Source organism: Varanus komodoensis, unplaced genomic scaffold, assembly GCF_004798865.1.
Source record: "Varanus komodoensis strain SLA01 unplaced genomic scaffold, ASM479886v1 scaffold21, whole genome shotgun sequence".
Classification (NCBI taxonomy): domain Eukaryota; kingdom Metazoa; phylum Chordata; class Lepidosauria; order Squamata; family Varanidae; genus Varanus; species Varanus komodoensis.
The window spans coordinates 12,556,704-12,583,240 of NW_025335589.1; the positions used below are offsets into that span (position 1 = coordinate 12,556,704).

General features: G+C 38.5%; 1 protein-coding gene across 3 annotated transcripts in view; it reads right to left on the reverse strand.

The window, feature by feature from the left end:
• The window catches only part of FSTL5 (follistatin like 5), a 356,934-nt gene that overhangs the window by 145,686 nt on the left and 184,711 nt on the right, over nt 1-26,537 (reverse strand). For all 3 annotated transcript variants that reach the window (XM_044430808.1, XM_044430807.1, XM_044430806.1), the window contains exons 4-5: nt 24,200-24,396; nt 12,158-12,278 (exon numbers count right to left, since the gene is read on the reverse strand). In XM_044430808.1, the coding sequence (XP_044286743.1) occupies nt 12,158-12,278; nt 24,200-24,396 (318 nt within the window). The remainder of the gene's footprint in view (nt 1-12,157; nt 12,279-24,199; nt 24,397-26,537) is intronic.

The following is a 26,537-nucleotide window of genomic DNA, read 5'->3' on the forward strand; positions in this document are numbered from 1 at the left end:
GTGACACCTGAGCTAAGCATGCCTGAGTCTTGTCAGTGCCCATACAAAACATATCCTATATGTATCTATGTCACTTTAACTTCAGTGAAAGACAGATAACATAAAAGAAAGTAAATTTTAAATATTGTAAATTTGTTCAAAGCATTTTCCCTTTTATGTTAATCATTTACAATAGGACACAGTATAATCAGCTCAACTTGAGACAACCCAGATTCAGGCTAGATATCAGGAAAAGTTTCTCAACTGTCAGAGAATACATCTGTGGAACCAGTTGCCTAGAGAGGTCATGGGCCCTCCCATACTAGAGACACTCAAAAAGAAACTGGACAGCCATCTGAATGGGATAGTGTAACGTGGTGTCCTGCAACAGCAGGGGGTTGGACTCGATGGCCTTCATGGCCCCTTCCAACTTTACAATTCTATGATAATTCTGGCTATGTATAGCATAAAACTTTATATTTTCTTCAAGATATTTTCAAATTCCTACATAATATTTTTATTTCACTTGGTCACTAACAGTATCTTGTGAAGGCTTTGAAGGAGATGGAAAATGAGCAAGGCAAAATGACACACAGTAGAAAGTACATTATAGAAGCTCAACATGAAATACAGAATAAGGAGATGAGTCGAGTGCTACAGAAGAATGCTATAGTAATTCTTAACTGTGTTTATTACTCTCGGAAATGAACTTTATACTGGAATCACCCAGAATTGTATAATTCAACAATATATTGTAAGCCACAGAATGAAACCACCAGAATTCTTCCAAGTAATACTCTACACAAGGCAGACATATGTTTATGGTACTCTATGCATTGTGTTCATTTGCAATATATTTGTTCTTGATAGTGAAGGGAAATGGAATTGGATTCAGTGCTCAAAAAGTAAGAGGCTTTGCTACTTGCAAATTTGAAAAGTGTGGTGCAATGGTTAGGGTGTTAGGCTGGGACCAGGGAGATCCATGTTCTAGTCTCTACTCAACCATGATGAAGCTCACTGGGTGACTTTAAGCCAATGACTGACTCTCAGCTAACCTACCTTGCAGGGTTGTTATTAGGATAAAATAGTAAGGAGAAGGATTATGTAAGCTGCCTAGGGATTCTTGCAGGAAAAGGATTGTGCATAAACATAGTAAATAGATAAATAAATGCATCCACTTCCCTGAATTTATACTTTAAACTGCTATCAATAACAATTCTGTTATTAACTCTGTTATTAATAAACAAATTAAATGGGAAATTCTGATTAGGCATCGTTAACATTTGGGGAAAAGATATTAAGGTTGCAATGGTAAGGCCACAGGGCTTCACAGAATGTTTTAGAAAACCACTCAGAGGGTAGAGATGGATGTCCAACCCAAGGGATGACCTCAGAAGATCCACACCCATTCTCCTTCTCCCATTTCACATCCAAACTCCTATATTGGTAAAGGCAATAACAGGGAATTATACGGGTACAAAACAAAAATGTACCTCCATCTGTCCCTTCTAGCCCTGCTGGCATAAGCCTTCTTGGCTTTTGGACATGGTGTTTCTTCTGCCTTCTGTTCTGGCCAAAGCACACCACCAGCTGGATCTACACAGCATGCATTTTAAGAACAGAAGTAGTCGCCCTCCCCCCACATTGGGTACCTCCACCACAGTAGCCCTAATATTGCAATAATAGCATGCTAAGGGTTCAACTGCAGGGAAAAAGGCAGGTACTCTGCTATACTATCTAGGAATAGATGTGTTTCTCAATTTATCTCAGTTTCTCATTTCTGCAGAAAACATTTCAAAACTGCCCTGCTTCTTCCTTAGTTTGTGACTTTAACTTTTATTTAAAAAAATAGCCACAAGAAAATCAATATGCAATGCATGCACATTTTTACTATTATATACCTTATTGGCTTATTTATTTAAAGTTTTTCTATGCCATCCCATTACTAAAACATCTCTGGACAGCTTACAGATGACAAAAAAACCAAAAAACCAAGAACAAAAAACCATAACAACAACACCACACAACACACTGCATCCAATAAATACTGATAAAAAGAAGGATAAAACCAATTAATTATTAAATTAAATTGTTAAATTTTCCCTGTAATTTTGCCAAAAGTATGCATTTTTGGAGAAAATTTTCTAAACACCGCATCTTTGTATGTTTTTTAACATCATATATACATTTTTTGTTGAAGATGTACATTGAAAATTTCAGAAAAATGCTGCTATGGAAGAGATACAGTGTTTTCTTTCTTTTTTAACATTGTTAACACTATACAGTGTTCAATTTGTGTATATAGTATGGGTTAGAAAAGATACATTCTTTAAGGAATGGCAACACATTTTTAAAGAACAGTCTGCCTTTTCTTCCACTGAACCAGTGCAGGAAAAGTGTGGTGTTGCTCCACTTAATGTAAAAACCATCATCTTGGAAATAATCTTTAAACATTTAATAGCAACTTGAAAGGGCATAACCATTGCATGGTGAAAAGCTGAAAATGCACCTCTTGTTCTCAATGTCAAAATGCAGCACTCAAGTCATGTGTCAAGTCACCAGAAACCCCTAACTGTGCAAGGAGGCTGGGCGCCAACTGAACATGAGCAGCAAACAGGGCTTCTCTGTTGGCTTGTCCTTGCCCATTTTGTTTAACAGCCAGTAAGCCAGTTTTACAATGATAATAGCAATAGTAGCAACATGCTACAACTCACTCCAAGGATTCTATAAAGTTGCCATGGGACTTCTTTAAATTCATTTAAAAAAAAGCAGAACATGAAGGAACATTTTGCTTTCTTTGAGGTCCTTCGCTCAACTCTTCTGCTAATACTAATGCTGTAAGGTTTTTAAAAAAAGGACAATGAAATATTGTTGGATGAAGAACCTGATCTTATGAGAAGCAGCTCATAACACTTTGCCACTTTAAAGGAATAACAAGATGTGTGAAAAGATCAAAACTGGTCACAGCATACAGAGAGAATTTTTTATGCATGTGCAGACTAGCAATTCCACAAAATTTCCTGGATTTTATAACAATTTGATAAATATGTGGAAGACATTTAATGGCTTTACGATATCTTTCAGTTTTGGGAGTAGGTGACATATGGTGCAGGACTGATCCTATTCATCACCTTGTTTGACTTGAGAAGAAATCTGGAAGTTTCACTTTGTCCCACATTTGATCTTCAACATAACAGGTGTTGGCAGAATCAACATTTCTATCAAAAATTGATACCAAATTCATCCACTGAATGAATTTTTATCAAAAATCCACCGAAATAAAATACACAAGGATTCAAATACATGGACAAGTACTCCAAATCCTGAGCCAAGATGCACAATTCTGTCTGTTTTGATTCCCCCCACATTTCTTCCTTGAAAAAAATCTTATGTATTTTTCCTGACTATGGATAACAATCTTATGAATTGCTTCATCAATTTACACACTGAATCAGGAAGGTATCTCTGATATGCAGACCCTGGCTGATTATCTCATTCTGTCCATACCACAATGATTTAGTAGGTTGATGAGTGGAATGTGGATGATCCAGAGAAAATCATACACTAGTGCAAGGCATCTAATCAGAAGTACCCTTCCAGTCTTGGTACTTGTATCTGAGAATAAAGATGAACTATTATTATGGAGAGATTAATTTGTCAGCTTCATTTTTTCCTGCACATGAATAAAAAAAAAAAAATCTGAAGTACTTACTTTCCTGCTGTGAAGCAATGGGCACATTTTTGTAAATCCTCAAAAACAAAGTGAATGAATCTTCACTCACCCTTAATAATCTCATGTGACTCTGTGGGCTAGTAATTCTAAGCCTTGTTTCTTCAAAACTTTTAGAGCCAAGCAACTACAGTCTATTTGTTAACATAAAATGCTTTTATTTCACATGGTGCCTCAAAAACACTTCAGTGTTATTTCTTATGAAACGCTCAGATTTCAAGTCATGTGAATGATTTCCCTCTACTTCTCATAGGATAGTTGTAGGATGTTATGTAATTTATGATAAAGCCTTATAAATTCAATTCACTATCTTCTGTTTTGTTCTTCCCAACTTTCCCATTCACTACTGGTTCCATAAAGGGAGGAAACTGCACAAGCATTTCCATCTGTTTAAGTGATCAAAACATAAGTTATTGCTATGTACATGTTTGCTGCAAGCCAGGGATTCTTGCACACTACTGTGAAGGACTATCTGAGATCATTGCCTTGATGTTTATTTCATATAAGTATACTACCAGGGAGGTGGAATTACTTTTTATCTCAACTCTAAAAACAACACAAAAATCCCACAGATGTTTGTTATAAACAGAGATTTGCTGTCGCTTTAGGAAGCATGTAAATGCATAGCATCCTTACAAAGGGGGAAATGAATGCACAACATATACACTGTGGTACAAGACAGTGACAGTGAGAAGCCTTATTCAGGGCAGAATGCAGCTCTGAATAAATACAGAATACAACATGCATGAGAGGGATGAGACTACAGCTGTTCTCTGCACCCTCCATGCTTTCAGTCAATATACAGCACGGAACCTGTTACTTGGACTAGAGATCACATGATTCTATTAACTTTTCTTATTGAAATGAAATAAAAATACCTACGGGATTCTGAAATCTTGAGGATAGAATAAGAGCCTTCTTAGCCCACTTTCTGGCAAAAGTGATGCTAAAAAGTAGACCAAAACAACAACAGCAACAACAACATACTGGAGCTGAAAATCTGCAATGCATGCATAAATATAGTTGATTAGTCCACAGAATTTTTGTGCTGTATATTTTGTGTATATATATTTATAACACTGTTACAGATGTCCCTGAAGAAGGAGATAGTCATTGAAATAATAAGCACATTGGCAGAAAATAAACGGGCACCTGTGTGACCCACTAACACTTGTCTTTCAGCCTTTCCCTTCCAGCTCAGATGTTTGTCCACCTAATATTGTCCTTCTCCAAGCTGTTTTCCTCTCCCTGGGATGTGGATTTTTGTAACATTTCCCTATAGGAAAGCGGTTTGGGATGAGGATGCTTCTGAACAGAAAAATGGCTGGCAGGAAATGAATTCAGTGACTATCCCTCTGGTCCTTCTCCCAAAATGCCAGTCTCTATGGCTGCTTTTTCAAGAAGAAGAAAAAGCAAAAGAAAACTCGGGAAAATTCAACTAAATGCAGCTACACATAATTTCTCACTTCTACAGTGGAACAGACACTGCCCTTGACAGTTTCTACATTACTATGAAAATGCACATATATACACAGGAATTTGCTTTTTTAAATACCTAACTTCCCACACTTTCCTGCGAATTTGGGCACTGAAGCAGCCATTTCCATCACTTCCATTAGATCTGTCTACACAATGAAGTGTGGATGCAATAAGCTTAGTCTAGTATACTCTAATACTCTAGTTACATCAGTAGTGAGTCAACAGCACAAAGTACTTCCTTTTCAGAGAAAGAAGATATATCTTTTACTCCTGGCTTGGGAATCGGAGAAATATACATTATGATCTTCATCTGGGGAATAAAAGATTGGATGCCTCCCCTTTGATGGTTTCTTTATCTTAGGTTTCTCCTATAAGCCCTTTAAAGCTCAAAGCTTCTTGTGGCTTGCTCTTCTAAGTAAGGGAGGCTCAGCACAGGGGCTCTGGGGCTGGTGGAAGAAGCTGTCCACCCTACTTCTGTCTCAACTCTTGCTTGCATGCCCTTAATGATTGCTCCCTTCAATGGGGGCTTCTTTTCTCCCAGAGGTCCCTGCTCCTCTTCTGCTCCACTCACCTCTCTGTTAATCTTTCCTCTATTAATGGCTGTCCCAAACAGCCATTTTACCATATTTGTCAGCATCCAGCCTGCCTTTCCAAACTCTTAATCAGCCCTGGATGAGCTTTTGCTTCATCTTTTCGTCCCACTCCCTACCTCCGCTATGCTATGCTATGCTATGCTAAATGCTGTCTCTGTCCATTCTGCTTTGGCCTTATCTTGCTTGATAAGCTGGGGCGTTGGCATTTTCACTTAGTTGGCCAGACTAATGAGCTGTCCCAGTTCGTTTCTTGCAAATGAACCTACATTTGGAAACTTGATGTTGAGAGCTAGGGTTCCTCCCTCTACACATTCAAACCTACAGAAATCTCTTGCAAAGCATTTTTTATTGACCAAAGCATTTTCCCAGATGCACAAACACCCAGAGTCTTTAAGCACTACAGAGCAGTTTCTTGACCCTAATCTAGTATTCACCTCCAGAAGCTCTCCTTATGAGTATGCCTGGGCCCCAAAGCGAGTACACCTCCCTTCTGTGTGCAGATCCTCTAATTGGGCTACCCTTTTCTGCTGGCATTGCATCATCGGGTCAAGTGCCATGTCCACCTTTCCTACGTCTGAGAAACTCCCCTGTTCCAAGTCCCCTCTGCCAACTGTACATCTTGCTTATTCCCAGAGATTCTGGCCACCTGAGGAGTTTGGCCTTGCAATAAATGTCTCCACTTCTCTCATTTCAATGTCTGGAAATGGCCAAATTCCAAGGTCCTCCCAAGTGTCTCTTGCTCTGCCTCAGATTCGTCTTCTGGAGATGAGTCAGCAGGCCCTGAAAATGTGCACCCAAAGCAACTATTTTTCTCAGTCCCGTCCCTTGAGGAGCCAGGGCATTACAACAGTGTGGATTGTCTTTCCTGCCTTTTCTTTCCTCTTGCAGTTTTAATACACTTTGCACACTGCCCTGTAAATTTATAATTTGATAGTATAGAAATATTTTAAGAAAATAAGTATGCCTTATTAATTGCATTATCACTAGGAAAAAAAACTATTTTTTAACAAAAACGTGTTGCTGAAGCTGATCATAACTATGAAAAACAGTGAGCTAGCATGAAACTTTGATCAGCATTTCAGAACTTCCCAAAAAAGAGAAAAAAAAAATCTTTTCTTTCAGAATGTTCACAAAAAAACATTCCAAACGGCAAAACATACAGCTCTCTTTAAAAAATGATTTTTTTCATATGAAGAATATAAATTTCTATTAGCTTAGGGATGCCAAATCATAAATCTCACAGGAAATTTTCAGTCATGTTTGATTTTGAACTTACCATATTTAGATGATAGTCAAGGCTCTAATTAACCACACTGTTGAAAAAAAAAACATATCCTAGTAGGAAATGCTAAAGAAACAATTGTGATAATTAATCATGCTCACTTCATGTTCCTGTCCCTATCTGTTTATTTAAACATTATACCATACAATGTTTAAGTCTAATACATCTGTTTCTAACAAGTTTTATATGACCAGCTATGGAGATATTTTAAAACGGCACAGTCCAAACTGTACTCTTTATGGGACTACTGTCTAATAGAAAGTGTTGTGCTTTGCTTTGCTTGTCACCAATTCACTGGACAAGATGAAAATGTACTGGTGAAAATGCATTTACTCCTGAAGGCTCAATTAGTGGAAAACGGCTACTGATAATGATCATAGAATCATAGACTAGCTGAGCTGGAAGTGGTTAGAGGGCCATTGGGTCCAGCACCTGGCTCCATGCAGGACTGAAGTTCAAGCTTCTGTACTACTCTTAGCTGCTGCAGTTCCACTGCTCTGTCTAAAAACTCTTCATCTTCTTTTATTCTCTTGAGAGTGGACACTCGCCTCTCTAGTGCTCTCAGCTTTTCTTCTAACAGGGCTGCTAGCTTGTACTGGTTGCACAGGTAGGCCATGTAATCTATTATTTATTTATTTATTTATTTATTTATTTACTGACTTGTTGTATTTGTATGCCACCCCATAGCCTGGGGGCTCTCTGGGTGGCACACAAGAAGCACACGGGGGGGAAAATGCACAGATGTTGTGGGTCAGCTCCCACTTGACCTTCCTCACTGAAGCCCACCACCAGACTTCTGTTTGCTTTCCCTGGTCACTCTCTCTGGTTGCTCACTCCCTGGGAGCTTGGCTGCTTGTACCCCAAAGTTCCTTGACCAGCTGGGGTGGCTTCTTCTGATCTGCTCAGCTAAGAGTCAGAAATCAGAATCAAGACTGACTATTTAAGACTGAAGCTATACATCAGAAATGCAGCCCACAAAAACTATATGATGGTATGAGAAATAAACAGACATTCAAGGAGGCTCAGTTTTGGCACAATTAAATGCTGCAAATAGGTGACTTCTCAAAGAAAACAGGTATTATATATCCATTTTTGCAGAAATTACTTTGTCATCTACTATACAAAAAAAAAAAAAAAGTCAGCACAGACATAGAAAAAGTGAGAAAGTGATGTGAGGGGAGATGTCCTTAAAGTTCTGCATATAATTACAAAACATAATCCAAGAAGCTAGTCTAAAACAGTTTCTCTTTTTGCAATGCAAAGTACACATGTCATTCCATTCAAGATGAACTGATAAACATTAGAAGCAGGAGGGTTCTGCAGTCAATTTCTCATGAGGTGAAGAAAGCTTGTTTCTTCACACTGATTTCTGATAAATCTAATGACTTACTTAAGTGGGAAAATAGAGGTAGGTCTGAGTTATTGCTTACAGCGGCTATACTCACACATATAACACACACATGGTTGGTTTCCATCTTTCTTCAGTAGTGATTTACATAAAGAACGTCTTAGGGTGTTTTGGCTTATATGTCAAGCACTGCATAGGACATCCTGATGGTGCCAGGATAATGCATAACAAGCTAAACTGTATGCAGGTATTGTTCTGAGAAAGGTGCCACAAACCATTGTTTCAACCATAGGCTGGACTTAATTAATGTTAATGCGGTAAAAAAAATTAGGCTTCTTCACCAACTGTACATATTCGTATATCCTGTTCTGATGTGCATCAACATTTCACTGTCTTGCACTGACAAACAGGGAACAGAATTATTAAATAAAGGATTGCCAGGCACTCACTGGATGTGCCAGATTACATCATGTTTCATGGTTAACTCCTGTAATTTAATTGTTTCTGAATATATTTAGTACTGGATCAAATTCTGAAAGATGTGTGGCAGCTTGTGGAATTCTAAGACAAATGTATTTGACATTGTGTTTTGCCTGAATCTTCTTAGTAAAGTGCTTCTTGAACTTAAAGTGTCATCAGATTTTTTTGTAAAAATCAGACTATGGCATGGCTCAGACTTGTGTCCTTGTTAATTCTTTTACTAGATATATTGCAAGACCTCAGAGATCAGGAAAATTATGGCAGATGTAAAGCTGCTTGCAGAAGATTCAATCAAAATGCAAAATAAAGAAAGGAGAATATGCCATATCTCAAACAATTTCATGACAGATGCCTAAATAACATTACTATGCTGCCAATAGAAAAGAAATTATCAAAAGCCTTTAAGCTTGAAACTGTTGCCAATCATTTTACAGAACTGCATAAGAATCAGCATATAGAACTACATACTCTTCCATTTCCCTTCAGTGAGTGACAGTCTAATCAGCCAGAGGTGGCTATTTAGATACACAACAACATGCATTGGTTTTCTCAGGTGTACAGATATCAGGTTTCTCTGTTTGCTCTTATTTCACTCATACTGAGATATCGACATTCCTAGTTCTACCTGCACTGCTTCAAAAGAATATTTTTCTAAGGAAATTCTTGTTTCTGACTAACCAGTACATCAAAGAAACACATGTGTAATCATTTGAAAATCTTTCCCTCACATGATTCGAAATTATTTCTATTTATTTCATTCACACTAAAAAAAAAAATCTTTTAAAATCCCAATGCAAAATGTGGTTAATACATGCTATGTATTAAAAAAATAAATAAATCCAGGCCCAGCATCAGCTGTTGGCTTGCTTATCAAGAGCCACCAGGGCCCAAGACAATTTTCTCAGTGGCCAGATAAGGTTTTGCGCTACTGAGGCAAGTGTGCCACTGCCCCTGATCCTAGCCAATGATCATGGTTGTACATGCCTTATGTAAATCCTGTAAGGACTACTGGAAGATGCTCCAAATGGGACTGTCTTTGAAACTGTTTAAAAACTTTGGGAATGCTGTGGCCAGGGCCAGTTTAGGGAGCACATGTAATAACAGCTTCAGTGGCTACTGGCCTTTTCTGGGCAGAATTCAAATATTGGTTATGATCTTTAAAGTCCTACTCGGGTTGGAGCCAGGTGACATGAAAGACTGACTTATCTAATATGAGCCTGCCCTGGTCCTAAGATCATCAGGAAAGTCCCTTCATTCTATACCACCACCTTCAGAAGTACATTTGGTATCAACTGCAGAGAGGGTTTCTTGGTGGCAACCCCCAAGCTGTGGAATTTCCTCCTAAGCAATACTAAGTTTGGGCCTTTTCTCCTGTCCTTCTTATGGCCTTTACAGTCAAGCCGGACTTTGGTACGTAAGTGGTTCTGTTGTGTTGGATGCTGCTTTTATTCTGTGTGTGTTTGTTTTCAACTGTGTTTTATTAAGTGCATTGAATTCTTATCATTTTAATCAAGCTTTATCTCTCTGTTTATTCACAAGATTTATATACTATTCCTTATTACAGCATGGGGATTTTGGACCAAGCTATAGCAGATAATTTAGGATCGAAATCCACCATGATAACTAATTTTTTCTTTGTTGAAATGAAGGGCACAAATAAAAAAATGAAGAAACTACCCACTTCAGTATTTCTCCTTTTAAAAGTAGAATCTGCCTGAAAGAAGGAAAAGAGTCATACAGGCCTGACCAACACTTTTTTTTCTGAGCACCAATGGCACACATACAAGCAAACTTTATTGTACTTCATAAATTTGCCATTATACAATGTTCTTCTCAAAAGCTGGATATTTAATTTAGAAGTTCTAAAGATACACACAATAGGACCTCCATATCCATGGGGGATAGGTTCCAAGCCCCCCAGAAGATGCCTGAAACCATGGATAGTAGCAAAAATTGTATTCAAACAAACCTCAACTTTTGTGGGTTTGTAGATTTCACTATTCGCAACTTTGCCCTTAACTAAATGGGAATATTTTGGAGTTTTGAGGGCTACTGTGCAGTGGACAGACTGGGGTGGGGTGCAGATGGCAGGGCAGGTGAGAGGGAGGGGACTCGCATGGGCAGCATTGTTTCTATGCACAGACAGATATGCAGGAGTACTATCTTTCCTAGCTTCCACTGCTGCTGGTCTGGAAGAGTACATTACCCCCACAGCAAGGGTGGGGTGGGCACCAGACCCAGGACCAAGCTCACAACTTCATACAAGGCTCACAGTGTGGGACAGGAAAAACTCCCTTAGAGAGGGTCTTGTTTTCAGGCTGTGTCTACTCAGGTCTTGTTTTCAGACTGTGGTCAACCACGGTTAAGTGAAAACCACAGCAACGGAAGCAGAAGATATGGGGGCTTTACTGTATTTACCAGCATTAGACAATAAGAAACAAACTTTCATAAAATATGACCTTCCCTTCAATAATTTTAACAATGAGTGAATATATTTGTTTCTGAGATCATTATAGTCTGGAAGTGCATGAACAAGATCTTCCACGGATATGAAATTACAAATGCATACTCTATCCTTTATACAAGCCCTTGCAATCAGTCAAAGGAAGAATGCATAATCTCGCCCTGGAAAGGGCTGCCCTCATTTTAATATTTGAAAAATATACCAGGTATTTTAGGAGAGATGAAGGAATAAAGGAGACATGAAAGTTGTTACATTGTCAGGTCTTAATGCTACCATCCTATGATTGCATCTTGGTAAGTTTTTGGAGAAATGTTGATTTAGCCCTTTAGCTAAAAAGAAGGAGATGGAGAATCCCAGGCTCATGATAGCCAGTTGCATTTTTTGCTTCCATGAGTTTGGGCCCATGGACACCAATGGCAATGAACATGGCTACCAGGTAGATAGACTACCCTAGCAAGCAGCCTAGGAGTTGAACAGCCACACAGGCAGCCTGTGACTACTAGAGAGCACTTTGCCCAAGTCCTCAAACACAACATCGATAGCATGTTAAGTATCACCTAAGTATCTATGAATCCAGTAGATGACACCTCAGATACAGGGAATCCCCTCCTTGGTGGTCTGGAAGAGAAGTTGATGGATTGGGGCCACCATCCATCTAATATGGCCCAATATGCTAATGGAGGCTTAAATAAGGGTTCACCTTCAACATAAGATGCAAAAATGTATGTTCTGTTTGAAATAGTATATCAGCATTTTATAAATTATGTATATGCTATGAAATAATATGAGGCAGCATACTCACGAAATGCTCTGTAGAATTCTTCCAGGCCAAGGTGCTTGTCACCATTATAATCATCATATTTCAAGAGATCGAAAAGAGAGCAATCAGACAGATCCTTGCTGAGCTCATCCTGTTTTATTACCTGACAAGAAAATTGTAACCATGAAATTACATTGGTGCTCTAAGAGTTGAATGGTATAATTAAGTATTTCTAATATCATTTAATAGATCATTTTAAGGATGCTGCGGGGCAATGAACTAGGACTGTGCGAAGCCAGAGATTTCCAGGTGCTTTGTAATTATATAGTTTAATCCATTAAAAAGTTAATACATTTCCTTAGAAAATGCATATTTAGATTTAGAATTCAATGGCATTCCAAAGGAACTAACAAGAAAAATCTGATGATGTATTCTAGATTTTGAAGGACCATTTTTTGCCATCATGATCTGCCTCATCTTTGTTTATACTTCCCGCTTCAGGACACTGAGGCACCTGGAGAGAGACTTCCTTCCTTGTACATGTAAGAACAAACATAAGCGCTCTCCTTCTGTCTCTGCCAATCAAATGCAAAAGGCAAAGGGTGGCTCTAACAGCACAGCAGCACAGTGACTGTCACACATGGGGGGATCTCTATTCTATCCACTGTGTCCACTTAAAAGCCTTCCCTGGGGCTGCTGGATCCTTAGGAAAAGTCTGACATTTGGAGAGGATATATCATGAGAGCTGGAATTAGCTTGCAAATACATAATAATAAGTATGACAATCTCAGACAGTATAAAATTGTGGGCTACCCTTTCAGCTGGATTTCAAGGGAAATGGCTGCTTTCACTGGATTGTTCATTTTCTTCAGTTTGAAAGTGTTCCTGCATTCTAGTTTGCCCAGAGAGTGGCTGGCTGGTTGGCTGGTTTTTTAATCAGCTTCGTATTTTTCATCAGGGTTAAGATTTGTCTGTTGTCTTCTATATCCTGGTAACTTCCTAAATTTTACTTGAATACTGGAATATGCCCCATGCACAGCTGCCCATAAGGAATGTTTGGAAACTGCGGCTATTCTGAAATGCCATGGTGTGTCTTTTCCAGTTGCTCGGTGTTGGGAGCATATGGGGCCCTTCACCATCTTCACTGGTTGCCATGTTCTTTCTGGAATCAATGGATTATGCCAATTTTGACTATATGAATTGCATCCAGAATGCCTCCAAGCAGTTGCATCTAGCTGTCAAAATGCTTTGGACTTTAATTATAAGCTACAACCAGTACGGGCAATGGTATGCAATTCTGGACCTTGTAGTCCAAAACTTCTTTAAAAAGCAAAGGTGGGAAGGCTCCCCATTTATACATCCTGTGAATAAGATCAACAGCATGTATTTTGCTCAGGTTTCCACTGCCATCTGAATCAATGTTAGTTGCTACTAGAAAGACAGAGGTCCCTGAACTAATGAAATTTCTCCCTAGAGTGCCTCACCAGCCACATCCCATCAAGGCTATTTGACATTGCAGGAAGATGAATCAGTTTTGCCTTTCTTTTTCATTAGGTTATGAAGCTATTATTTTTCACCTCTTCCTTTTAGTGCATCCTATGCACACCAAATTAAATGTGGGTGGGTGGACTCCTTGTAATTTCATGTAGACATGGATACTTCTGCTTTGCTTTGCTTTGCTTTGCTTTGCTTTTTTAACAAAATGTTTTGAACTGTTGTGATTTATCTGTTATTTTATAAAGGTTCGTACAGATAGCTTAAAGATCCATAGATAGAAATGTGGTCTAAATATTTAAATTTAAATATGACATCAAGGCTTAACACATAATATAGTCATGATCCGCTTCTGGATAGGATGTGTTCCTCCACCAGAAGAGCAGAGCTCCACCAGAGTGGGTGCATGTCTTTTCTGACATCCCCCAGTAAACCTGCAAAAAATTCACCAGGTGTTTCCAAACACAGTATCTACCAAAATGGGGTTTACTGTGGGTGAGACAAAGGAAGCGTCTGTATTCAAAACCCTTTATTATTCCAAGAGGATCCAGAATCACATCCTTCAGTTACGGATTATTTCTCCCATTGAGACAGTTTCAGAAGCAGAGCGGGGATAGAACTAAGAGTGATGTGGTCTGGATGACACCATGCTCTTAAGTAACCTCTGGGATGCCATAGTACCACAAATATGAAAGCATTGACAAGAGGATTACCATAGCTTGACCAGTCATCTGAACCTGCTGCCAGGCATTTTTTCTCACATAATCCATCCTCTGTTTTAACATTATGTGAAGGTTATTTGAGCCATCAGAGAAGGACCACCCACCAGATTGGGATTATTTGAAAGCCATGGCAACCTCAGGGCAGGGTTTGCATATTCATAATGGCAGCTGGCAGACAAATGCAGCTCTTCACATGTACATTAGTGCATCATGGGCTGTTGTGCAAAGAGGCTAGTGACAAAAAAGAACCTTCAACAACCCCTACAGCTGCCACTTCGGTTCTCTTGCTGCAGTCATACATCCACCCACACATCAGTAAGCGTCACTGAAATCAATGGGATTTACCGCTAGGTAGAACATGCATACGTTTGTGATATCAGCTGAAGTTTGAAACAGAGTGTTACTGCTCATTCTCTTGACTATGTTGCTCCTAATATTATAGGACTATATACAGAGTGTGTGTATTGCAGAATCCAAGGCAATATAATCAGAGCTTATGTTTATAAGGAAAGTTAATGATCAGTAAAATTCGATACAGGATTATATATGAGCAGGAAGCTTATATACAAGCTTTCTCCAAGAGTCAGATTGTATTTGAAGCAGCATTTATAGGATAACAATCACAAAGCATCCAGACAGAGATCAAAACAGATAATATGTTCACATTGTTAACAAGAATGGGAAGTCACCCATATGACATGAAGCTCTTATAAATCAAGTTGTGGTAACATAAGGAAGCTCCAGTGGATCACCAACAGTGTTGGCTGGTGCCAGTGTTTTCCTGGAGAAACACTATCAGTGGCATGGCAGATATTCCTTGTTCAAACAGAGGTCAATTTACAGCACACTCAGACACATTGGATACTGTCCTGTTTACAAACAAATATATGAAGCCAAATGTTTATCACTAAAGGGACATGAGAAGTGTCCTTTCAGCTACAGTGAGTTGTCAAAAGAAGGAAGGAAGGATGCTTTCAGCACTACAAGCTTCAAAATTCTACTGCTTACAAAAATGGCACTTGTATAATGGGTACTTGGCATCTGCAATGTATCTGGAGAGATCAGTCGTTGTACAAAATGTCAAACTGATCTGATCCAAAATGAAACTGATCCAGCAAGTTAAGAAGTGGTGGAAATTCACTGTTTTGTGCTTTTTAGTCTTGCTGTGGCTTGGCATATCATTAAAATAAATTATGGGGAAAACTGCTGATGCAATCTATTAAATTTTCTTGAGGTGTATCTATCACTGGTTTGGTGAACTTCTGCATAGCAAAATTAAAGGGTCTTTTTGCTCCTTTGAAGCTGTGGCAACAACTGCTAGCAAAGTTATGCTGGGCATGTTTAGTTTCTCTCTAAAGTTTGAATGCTGTTACCAGTGCTCCAGCAGTTTGTGAGTACTAAGAGGAATTCCAGTGTCCCTATCAGCATTCTGATAGTGGGTAATGCTAATGGGAAATTGTCAGCTGAGACTACAATGAGCTAATTGTGAGGGCTGAAGGAACCATTCTGCATGGTAGGTCACTGATGAAAAGAGGAAGACAGTTATACTGGAATCTGAAACTTCCCTTTTTTAAATCCAGGGAAATTCAATGGTTAAAAAAACCTTATTGGCTATTTCATGTTGGCTCTAGCTCCACAAAACTATGGAAATTAGAAGCTTGAGGTGATGCTGCAAAAAGCATGCCCCATGATCATAATGATGCTGTGATGTAATGTTGACAAATTGTTTTTCTTGCTCACATTCAACAAAGGCTTATGTCGATTTTGTAAAGTCATTCGCCTTTGTTTCTAATTTCTGAGCTTTATGGAGTTGGGCCATGAGTGCTGACCATGGATCTAGTTACTAATGGACACGACTGAACATGGGCTCTAGATCTTCTGAGCTGCCCCAGTTCTTTGGAGCTGCCCCAGTGCCTTCATCTCCAGCCCATTTTTGCACCAAAAGTGTTTATTGGACAACATTCAGACAGCCCTAAGGCCATCAGCAACTCATAATTGCTTATGAGTACAAAAAAGCAAGGATTATATTTGCTTTGTTTCTCTTTATGAAAAATAAATGTTTGTCAGTCAAAATAATGCAATAATATGCCAGTATCCTTCGTTATTATTACTGTTTCTATCATAGCAATTCTTCTTTTTTTCATCCCTATTTACTTCAACAAATCTACACTGTTGAGAGACAAGTTGTGTTTGTTTAATGATTCAGCATGGAGTGCAAAGACATGCAAAGAATGCTGATTCTGTTTCTGGAAATAACTGTTTTTGTGGAGTTCAGAAGAATCACTAAGAATGACATTTTATTTTCTTTGATTCAGCCTTACCTATCAAAATTGTCCTGATAAAGGCATAGTGGGAAACTCTATGTATGCATAAATTCCTGTTTAAACTAGGTCTTCTAAAAAGGATAAATCAGTTATGTGATACATAGCTTGTTCTGAACATAAATTCCTTAACATTTTCTGCATATGTGTTAGATCTGCTACTCAGATGCAGTTGTGTGTCACTGCATATACAGTTATTGTACAACAGTATGTATATTCTGTTCACCATTAATTTGTGTGCCTGTGTAAGTGGCAGATCTTTCTTTAAGTGCATTTCTTGCGTAAGAAAACAAATGCATTCATTATCAGTAGAATACATTTTATGATTGTGTAGCCCCATAAAACAACTGTACCCTTAAATATCTCCCTTGCAGTGTAAAGCAGTCACATTGACATCTACAATAATTGAAACTGAATTTACAACTATGAAAGAAATTGTAATTGCTTTCATGGCACAGATAACATGCAAGTCAATTTGCCTCTGTACAGATTTGCTGCTTGTAGTGAGGGAGACATTCCACATTATCTGTTTTGATTGACTATTATATTTAAGGTCTGATTTTGTGGGCTTGTAGAATGTTCTCAGCATCTGCTAAGTACTCCCATTACCAGATCCTTTGGGGTTTTTATTTTTCCAAATGGGAGAGACAGTGGAAGGGGGGAAGAATCATATTAGCTACAACCTACAACCTTGAGTGTTGTGTAAACATGAGCTATTGACCAACTTTACTGATTCAACTTGTGCTCCACAATCTATTTATGCAACATGTTGTATATAAAAATACTTATGTTCCAGTGCAAATATCCTGGCTTATGTACTCTGCATATTACAGAGAGAGAAAAGGAAGGAGGAAGGAAGAGTGACACAGAAAGAAAGAGTCTTCTTTAAGCTCCACTATTTGGAAGAAGAAATTGTAATAAATAAAACAAGAAGCAACATCACCCTGCAGCAGCTGAAGAAATCTCAGTGTCAAACTGGTGGGAAAAGAATTAATAGCTGAAATTCAGAAAGGAATACAGATAGTGCATGGACCTCAAAAGCCCCTTTTGAAATGTATTCCTTTTAAACTTTCAAACTCAGATGGATGTTTTTCTCTCTGTCCTCCCTCCCTCCCTCCCTCTCTCCTCCCTCCCTCTTTTTCTAAAATCATCAGTTATTTACAACACATTCACCATGTGCCAGGCCACATGATCCTTCTGAAAGTCCCTACATTTCAAAAGTGGTTCCTGATGTGCCATATCACACGTGTGCTGTCTTTACGCATCCATGTCCTATTGCAACAGAAAGGGTACTGGATCCTAGGCGGAAAAGAAAAGGTTAAGAGCTGCGACAAGCCAGCAAGGCACAGGCGGCCACTTCAGGGATGGGCTGGTGCCTAGGTTGGAGGGAGGGAGAAAAACACCTGAGTGTTTGGAGATCCTCAAGGATAGCCACGTCCTCCCTGGGGGTGGATTCCCATCTGGAGGCTCTGGAAATGTCATGTCATGAATCAAATGGTTTCATTGCTTTGGGAGGGAATAAAAGGAGGGCTCTTGGACCAGGCTGTGCATGTTTTTGCAGAGGGAGTTACGTCTGCTGTCGGAGGTCCTGCTCATTGGAATCTGGATCGGTGACTTCTGAGAAGACCTGTTAAGTATTCGGCTAGTTGCTAGGTTTTAGAATACTAAATCTTGTTATTTTAGGGTCTGGGGTGGCCAAATGGAAGGGAAGGGGCTTGTTCCCTGAATTTGTAGACCATCTGTGGTGAGCTGCTATCCAACTTCCCCTTCCCTTGTCCCCTTTCCCTTCCCAGTGTGCATGTGTAGTTGTTTGAACTTCCCATCCGGATTGTTTGTGTGGTAGTTTAATAAAGTTTCCTTTTCTCCCAAAACTTGGATCAAAATGTGCTGGTCCAGTGCATTTTGTTTCATGAAGAATTGGGGGAGTGTTCCTTCTCACCCCACAGACTGCCAGGAGGTGGGGACTCCTGGCAGTGGTGGTGTTGGTGTGATGCCTCACCATTACACCTGTCATTAAGTCTTCTCCCACAGTCTGATAGCAGAGGTTTTACAAGTTGTACAATGGCGTGCTTTAAATTAAGGTGCAGGCTTACACACAGTACAGACACATTGAACTTGGTGGTACTTCTTTTTGAAGAGAGTTACATAGGCTCCTGCTGTTAATGAATATTGCAAAGTATTTCAGAATACAGGCTTGTGATCCAGAAGCTCCACAGAAGCAACACCACCAGCAGGGGGTTGGAGCCACTGGCCTTCTTGGTTCCGTCTGACCCTACTATTCTATGATTCTATGGGTCAAACTGGCCAACAGCTCATAGAAAAGGTTTCTAAGTGTTCATATGTATGTTATTGCTATAATTTGATGCCTGGATGCAGCCTTTATTTACTTACTTACTTACTTACTTACTTACTTACTTACTTACTTATATACCATTCAATAGTGGAAGCTTTTTGGGTATTCTTTAGACTTTTGTGATATGTTCCTCAATTTGTATATAAAGGACTTCCAATTCCGTGCAGGTATTCTGTACCATAACAACCAAATGTTGCTCTGTGTGTTGGGGTGGGGGAATCCCTTTTTTCATGCTCTTCTTAAATAATAAAGAGCATAGCTGCACATAACACACATACTCCTCTAATGACTGTCAACAAGTTCCAGAATCTGTGTATTATATTATTGCATCAAGAAGTATTTTTGTTGTTCAGAGAAGCATTTATTTATGACAAAGGATGTAATTATGGTACAGAGTATTTCTTTGGAAACCACAAAGGTAACCAAGAAACAAATGAAACCTTTAGAACCTGAACAGATACAGCTTTCTTTGGCCTTTATTATTCAGGATGTATTTAAGATTACTTTGATTTCTTCACAGGTAGGAGTTATCGCTTTTCTTTCTTCAGTATTTAGGTTTGAGATGATGTACTTAAAATACTTTACTCTTTCTACATGCATGTGTTAGTTATACTAATGTTGGAATGGAAGAGTCAGCAGGGGTTTTGCTACTTCTAACAAAAGCAACAGCAACTAGTAAAATCTTTCTTGTGCTATTGGAAATGATTAAAAAAGGGAAGAGTGTCTAAAATCTTGTTCTTGATGTAGTGATACTGAAAGAGATGGTTTTGTTTGGCTTCCTAGCCTTCAATGATGCATTTCTATGTGTAATATATAAAACTGAGTACAAGTTAAAGAAGACAATGATGTATTCATTTATGCCTATGGACTTTTTGATTTACCACATAATACATAATACCACAAAATATTTTTAGAACTCATTCATGATAGGAATTCAATAAACAACTTGTTAATAGGAGAACACTTCTGCTAATGTAGCAAATGAGTTTGTTCCAGATTTAGTCATACTTAGAATAAACCATGAAAATCAATGGAACTTGGGTTAGTCATGCTTTCCTTGGGTTTCCTCTAAGTATGACCAAGTCTGGAACCAAGCCTTTATTTCCAGTGCAGCAGTAAGGTACATATACAATCCTGCATTTCCAATCTTGTACCACCAGCTTATTTGCTGTGTCAATACCAATTTTCTGTTTATAGGGAAAGTAGGGCTGTATTCATTTTGCCAGTTCCTTGATCACTGACAGCACCAACCATCTCATTAAGGCAGGATGCAGTTCACAAATGCATACCAGTAACTATGCATGTAGCTCAAGATGCTGGGTGGAATAATCAAGTATCGGAAAGCTGTGCACACAGCATCCTTTTGCCTGAACCATTCTAGGCCTGGTTCCATTTTGACTTGACTGAATGGAGCCATAGTGATTGCAAGGACTATCTCAGTCCATGGAACCTGTTCCATACTTATTATAAAGACTGCACTGTGATATTGATCACTAATATTAAACATTAATATTTAAAAACAAATCTTCAATTTCCACTTCCTCAGATATCAGTTTTCAGAAAAGAAGAGAAAATGGAAGTAATGGGGCAGGTCATATGGAGAAGAAAACCATTATGACCTTTTTTGAACTATTTAGTTTTTATAATCATATAGCAATATAATCTCTCAACACCAAGGTTTATCCATAGGGTGAGTGATCATCATAAGGTAGGATGAATGGATGCTAAAAGACATGGGCTTGACCCAGCTATATCCAAATTTATCTAGAGCACTCAGCAAATAGTTCTTACTCTTGACATTCAGAACTACTCTTCCAGACTGATTCTGCTTGCACAAAGACTGCCAATCATGTAAAATGATGTGTTGGATTTGTAGTGTACACACATGGACTAAGGTGAAATGACTAGCTAGCACTTGTTTGAGAAATATAATTTTTTTCTCCTGTCCCTGAGATGTACATATAGAGGGAATTAACTATCCATGAGGCCTTTTCTATCTAATGTTAAGAGAATATTTGTCAAGGTGGCATTTGCTCCAAACAAAGCCACAAGAGTGCTGATTAAATTCCCACAAATCTATAATTCTAGGAAATATTTAAAAAATGGAGCAATGCATGATGAGGCAAGAACCAATTTCATCTTTTCCCTTCATAGTTTTCAACAGCATTTACAAAAAGTGAAAAACTTTAGTTCACAGCAACTATACAATTCTAATGGGTCGAGTGGTTAAGGATACTGGTAAACACCACTTTATGGCAAGCTATGATTTCCTAAAAGTAGCCATTGTAAGGACTCTGCTAAACAAAAAAACTCCCTGAATTCCACTGTGTTGGATAATTCCTGGCCAGTCTCTAATATTCTATGGTTTAGCCAGGTTCTGATGCATATGATGGCTTCACAACCCCAAGGATTTCTAGATGAAGTGAATCATCCAAATCTATGTCTAGCTTGCTGCAGACTTGGTTATTATACAGACGGTGCTTTGGTTATCTTAGTGGATGATCTACACTGGGACCTAAACAGCCAGATTGTGTTCCAATTAGTTCTGCTGGCCTTCTCATTCATTTCCAATACCATCAACTGCAGCGATACTGCTTCTGAAGCATCTCTCTCAGATGGAGAGGCAGTGTTTATATGATAACCCCAGGGCCTCTTGAAGGAGCAATTCCAGGAGGTGAAGATGGGCAGTTTCTACTCATTGGTGTGACCATTGGCCTGAGACGTCCTCCAGGATTCCATCTTATTCCTTCATGAGATTTAGTATGTATGTGACAGTGCTGGGAGAGATTATCTAGCACTCTGAACATCAGTGCCGCCAGTACACTGATTACATGCAACTCTATCTCTCCATTCCATCTAAACCCAAGTAAACCTTTCTGGTTCTAAATCAGTGCCTGATGTCCATAGTGGATGCAATTAAGGCAAATACATTGAAGCTTAATTCAGATTAATTGGGGTGCTTTTGGTTAATCAAAAGGCAGAACAGAAATAGAAAACTCCTGTGCTAGATGGGATTACACTCCTCTTGAAGGATAACAATTTGGGTATATTGCTGGTTTTAGTCCTGAACATGGATGCCCAGAGACTAGTGTGTCTACTGCACCATTTCATAGAGATAACTGATCTACCCACACTAATGCTTTAGTTGCATCCCATTTGGATTACTGTAATTCCCTCCATGTGGGCCTGTCCTTGAAAACTGCCCAAAACTTTCAGATGGTTCAAAATCCTGTGGCCTGCCTGCTGACTGGGACCTGATACATGGACCATGTGTCGTCCTTGTTACAATAACTTCACTTGATACTAATCTATTTCTGGGTAGAGCTCAGAGTGATGATTATGACTTTTATAGCCCTATACTGCTTGTAACCAGGCCTTTTCTCATAAGAGTCTGACTGGGTCCTAATATCTATGGTACCTTTCATATTGCTGGTACCTCCAGAGGTGCTTGGTGGCAATGGAAGAGGGCCTCACAGTGCCCACTCCCAGGCTGTAGAACTCCCCTTGGTTCCTCTTTTCTCTGCTATCCTTCCAACTGCAAGTGAAGGCCATTTAATTCAAGCAGTGTCTGTTAGGTTCAATGCTTTTATTGCATTTAAATGCATTGTTTTATTCTTGCTTTAATCGAGTTTGTGATTGAGTGTCATTTTCTGAGTGCCATCATCTGGGTGACAGGGAGGCTGGAAACCAATTAAGTAAATAACTGATAGGATAACACATATCTTAGTGAGAATTAGCAGGAGGACACATTGGATTCAGATTCTTGATTGCTCTCAAAAAATACTTTACACAAGACACAGCTTCAGAGTATGAATGTCACTGGGTGCTTTGATCAATTTAAAACTGCAAGTGGAAACTTTTGATCTTTTGCTCTGGTATACAATGCAGGGTTGAGCACACAAGTCTATGGCTCATGTAAGTGCATCAAGTAATGAGAAGCCAGGGTTTCTCACTTTATGTGAACCAATCCTGCACACTGCATTAAACAGCAGGGTCTATACATTTGTTCATTTATTTTAAAAATATTGTTTATCTACAGTGAGTACTATCCATACATAGAATATACAGTGTTATGAGCAAATCACATATGGTTGAATTTGACTCGATTTACGAAATCATTTTATGGAAAAGGGGGAACTGGGAGAATCACAGAAAATCAGAACTATATGCTTATGGGCTGACACATTTCCTGTGAAAAATATTACAGTTTAATTATATGCAGACCTGTTCCTAAGCCAATATCAAAGGGTACTTAGCTTGTTATAGAGCCTCTGAAGACTCTCACAGCTTCTTAAAAACCAACATTTTTGGCATTCATTTTGTCTTTTATTGCCTAGTTCCTCAGATACACAAACTATAGTTGGCATTTATAAATTTTTTCTATCTCCTCTGATAGATATTAAGAATGCAAATACTGGAGCCAAAACATCATAGAATGTGAAAACTATGATAGGTCTGAGATGCTATTATACAAAGCTCTAAAGGGCACAAGATGCCAGCAGTGACCATTCTACAGCCTGGAGCTTTCTGAAGCACATGTTTGTTCTAAACCATTTCTATATTCATTTATTAAACAATCAATAAAACTCCAGATGAACACTCAGACACATTTTTGTATACATTTTCCCTACTGTATCCATTTTTATATGCATGTCTACATTGCAAAATCAGAGAACTATAAAGATAATTAAGTTCTTGTCCATGTATTGGTTCAGGAAGTGTAAATTAGGTCAGTGTCTATTATAATATGAACCAAATGAATTTCTTTTCCATCCCCATTGATATGTATTAACACAATCATTCACAATCATTAATACAAGTTTGCTTTGTTATTTAACACATATACGTGGATGACAGTGTGAACCATGGGACCAAATGAAACCCTTACAACCAAAATAAACTATACTAATAAATAGTAGTTTAGTGCTTTCATACTGATGTTTTCCTTTGCAGTTTGTTGTTGTTGCTCTTGAAGAAGATAACATTAATGAAACAAATTTTATAATGGAAGACATGTTCTGCTCAGGATACAATTTTCAAAAACAGACTCCTGAAGTATAACATGTCCAGCAGGAAGCTGATTAGATACATCCTAATGCTGGTTGCTGAGTAGATTTTCTTTTCTTTCTCAAAATAAACGGACCTGTTAAGATCCTACTGTATGGAATAATGAAAATATAATCAAAGCATTTACCTGTGTCAGTTCATTGCTATCCACAAGACCATTGTTGTCCGAATCGTAGTATTTAAACATCTGATCCACCAATAATTTCTTCAGAGCCATTTTATCTTCAACACTCCTTTCTCTTGTTTGTAGCATGTATCTTCTGTTTTGTATATCCAGCAGTAAATTTTTCATCTTGTTGTAGTCAATGGACTTACAGTTGTCCCCTGCCAAGATAATGCCATGTGTAAGGTTATTTTAAGTCTTTTAATAAAATTTTCCAAGAAGGACAGGTTAACAGTTTCTGCTAACACAAAGATTGTTGACCCTTAAGCCAGTCTACATATGTCCAAACAAACATAGAAAACAAATAAACAAAAAAGATGCCTGCCATGGTAGAGTTTAAAATTTGATGGAGATTTTTCAAAATGCCAGAGCCAATGGGATGTACCCACATTTTTGAAAATAAATAATCACATCAACGCCTAGAGATAATGCATGTTTTCTAGAACTATTTGGGGATTAGTTAAAAATATAAATACCAATAAGAAAAATAAATGTTCATAGCTAATATAAAGAGTAATCCACACATGAAGGGTTAAGCAGTTTGAAATTAATTGATAAAATGCATGTGCAAAATTTGAGAAAAAAGTAAAGTTCCATTGAACTTACTCAATGAGAGTTCAATTTTCTGCTTTAAAATGTCAATACAATTACCTAGGTAATCATTAAGCATGTAAGTTTTACTCACAGAATTCAATCACATCCTAATGATGACATTTTTCATATGTCTTTGAAAATAATTTCAGTTCTAAAGTATGAAGAATGGGTCAATTACAGGAGTTAATAAGGCTCACTAAACAGAGGTAGAATGGAGATTCAGATAACTGTCAGCACTGACATGTCAAGTTTCTTCCACATAAATTATGTTCTATGGAAGAGGGGGGAAATCTTAATTAAAAGCCATCAGTTATATCCATGATTTATTTAAAAATAGCAATTAAGTTCATACAGAGAAATGTATGGCAAATTACTTCTGCTATACAGACAGAATCATTCTTTAGATCAAATGACTTGCAAATTAGTGGACAATGTTGTACATTTGATTCTATTCTAGGTAGCCAAACACAGCTAATCCATGTCCTTGTGGACATCCCATGATCTAGATGAAGAATGTGCATGGGCTTAAAGAAAATGCCCTGATAGCTCCTACCTAGTTGAGTTCAGTGCAGCAAGTGATGGAAAGTATTCCTAAAAGTTCATGGTGCTACGTCTCCTTTATAGGAGCACCTGAAAAAACACTGGCCGTCCCTGAGTTATGAATATCCAAGTTAAGAACAAACCACACTTATGAATAAACTACCATAAAGCCTATTGTTTCAAAAATTCCTGCAGAAAATTATCAACACCACAGAGCAAGAGGAAGTGTAAAGGCAGAGAGGGAAGTCTCCTAATCATGCCTTCCTGCCTAGCCCATCTGGAGAGGGAAATTCTCTCTGAAATTTCCTTGCTGCAAAAAGGGGGCGCGGGGGAGTTAGACATATTTGCGGCTAGAGTGGTGGCTAGAGATATTTTTCCACTGTCATGGGGGACCTGCATCCCTAACTCTCACAAATATGGAGTGCTGACTATACATGATCTGACCTACATACAAATTCACCTTAAAGACAAATTTCCATTTTCTTAGGAACAGAACTCATTTGTAACCTGGGGACTTCCTGTATAGTACCTCCCCCAAGCCAAACCTATGCCCTGTATTTTCAAAGTGTCCTTTTATTCCTAACATAAAAGAAAGAGCAAATCCACCTCTTCAGAACATTCTCTCCCTCACCTTTCTCAATGCAGCCATTTCAATCTGATATATATTGCTGAGATCTATGTGGGAAAGCTGGGAGAGGGGAACTAGACTCTTCCAGCCATCTTGAAGACTAAGTGCAAACTAGAATAGGCTAAAGGATCATGGATGGCCTTGATGTGGTCTATGGGTTTTCTTTTCTCTAGGGGTGGCATACATATTACAGAATCATGAACTCTGGAGGCTTGGAGAGGGGTCTGCTTGGGGGGGGGGTGGAAGTCTGCCAATATGGCTGGCATGCTTCACTCTAGGTCGCTGTGTGGAACCCAGAGATGACTCTGGCACCTGACACTAAGGGTGAGAAATACATGCCAGGTTATTTTTGATAAGGATTTACCAAGTTCATACTTTCCAGATCAAACATAAGTTTGGACATAATTGCTGCTTTAACCCTGTAAAATTCCAGACACGTGGTGCAATTTGAAGACCCAGAAATGTCTAGCATGTGTATCACTGGAAAAAAAAGGTGCATGCAAAATATGTCCTCTTGAAATATACACATAAATGTGCTTT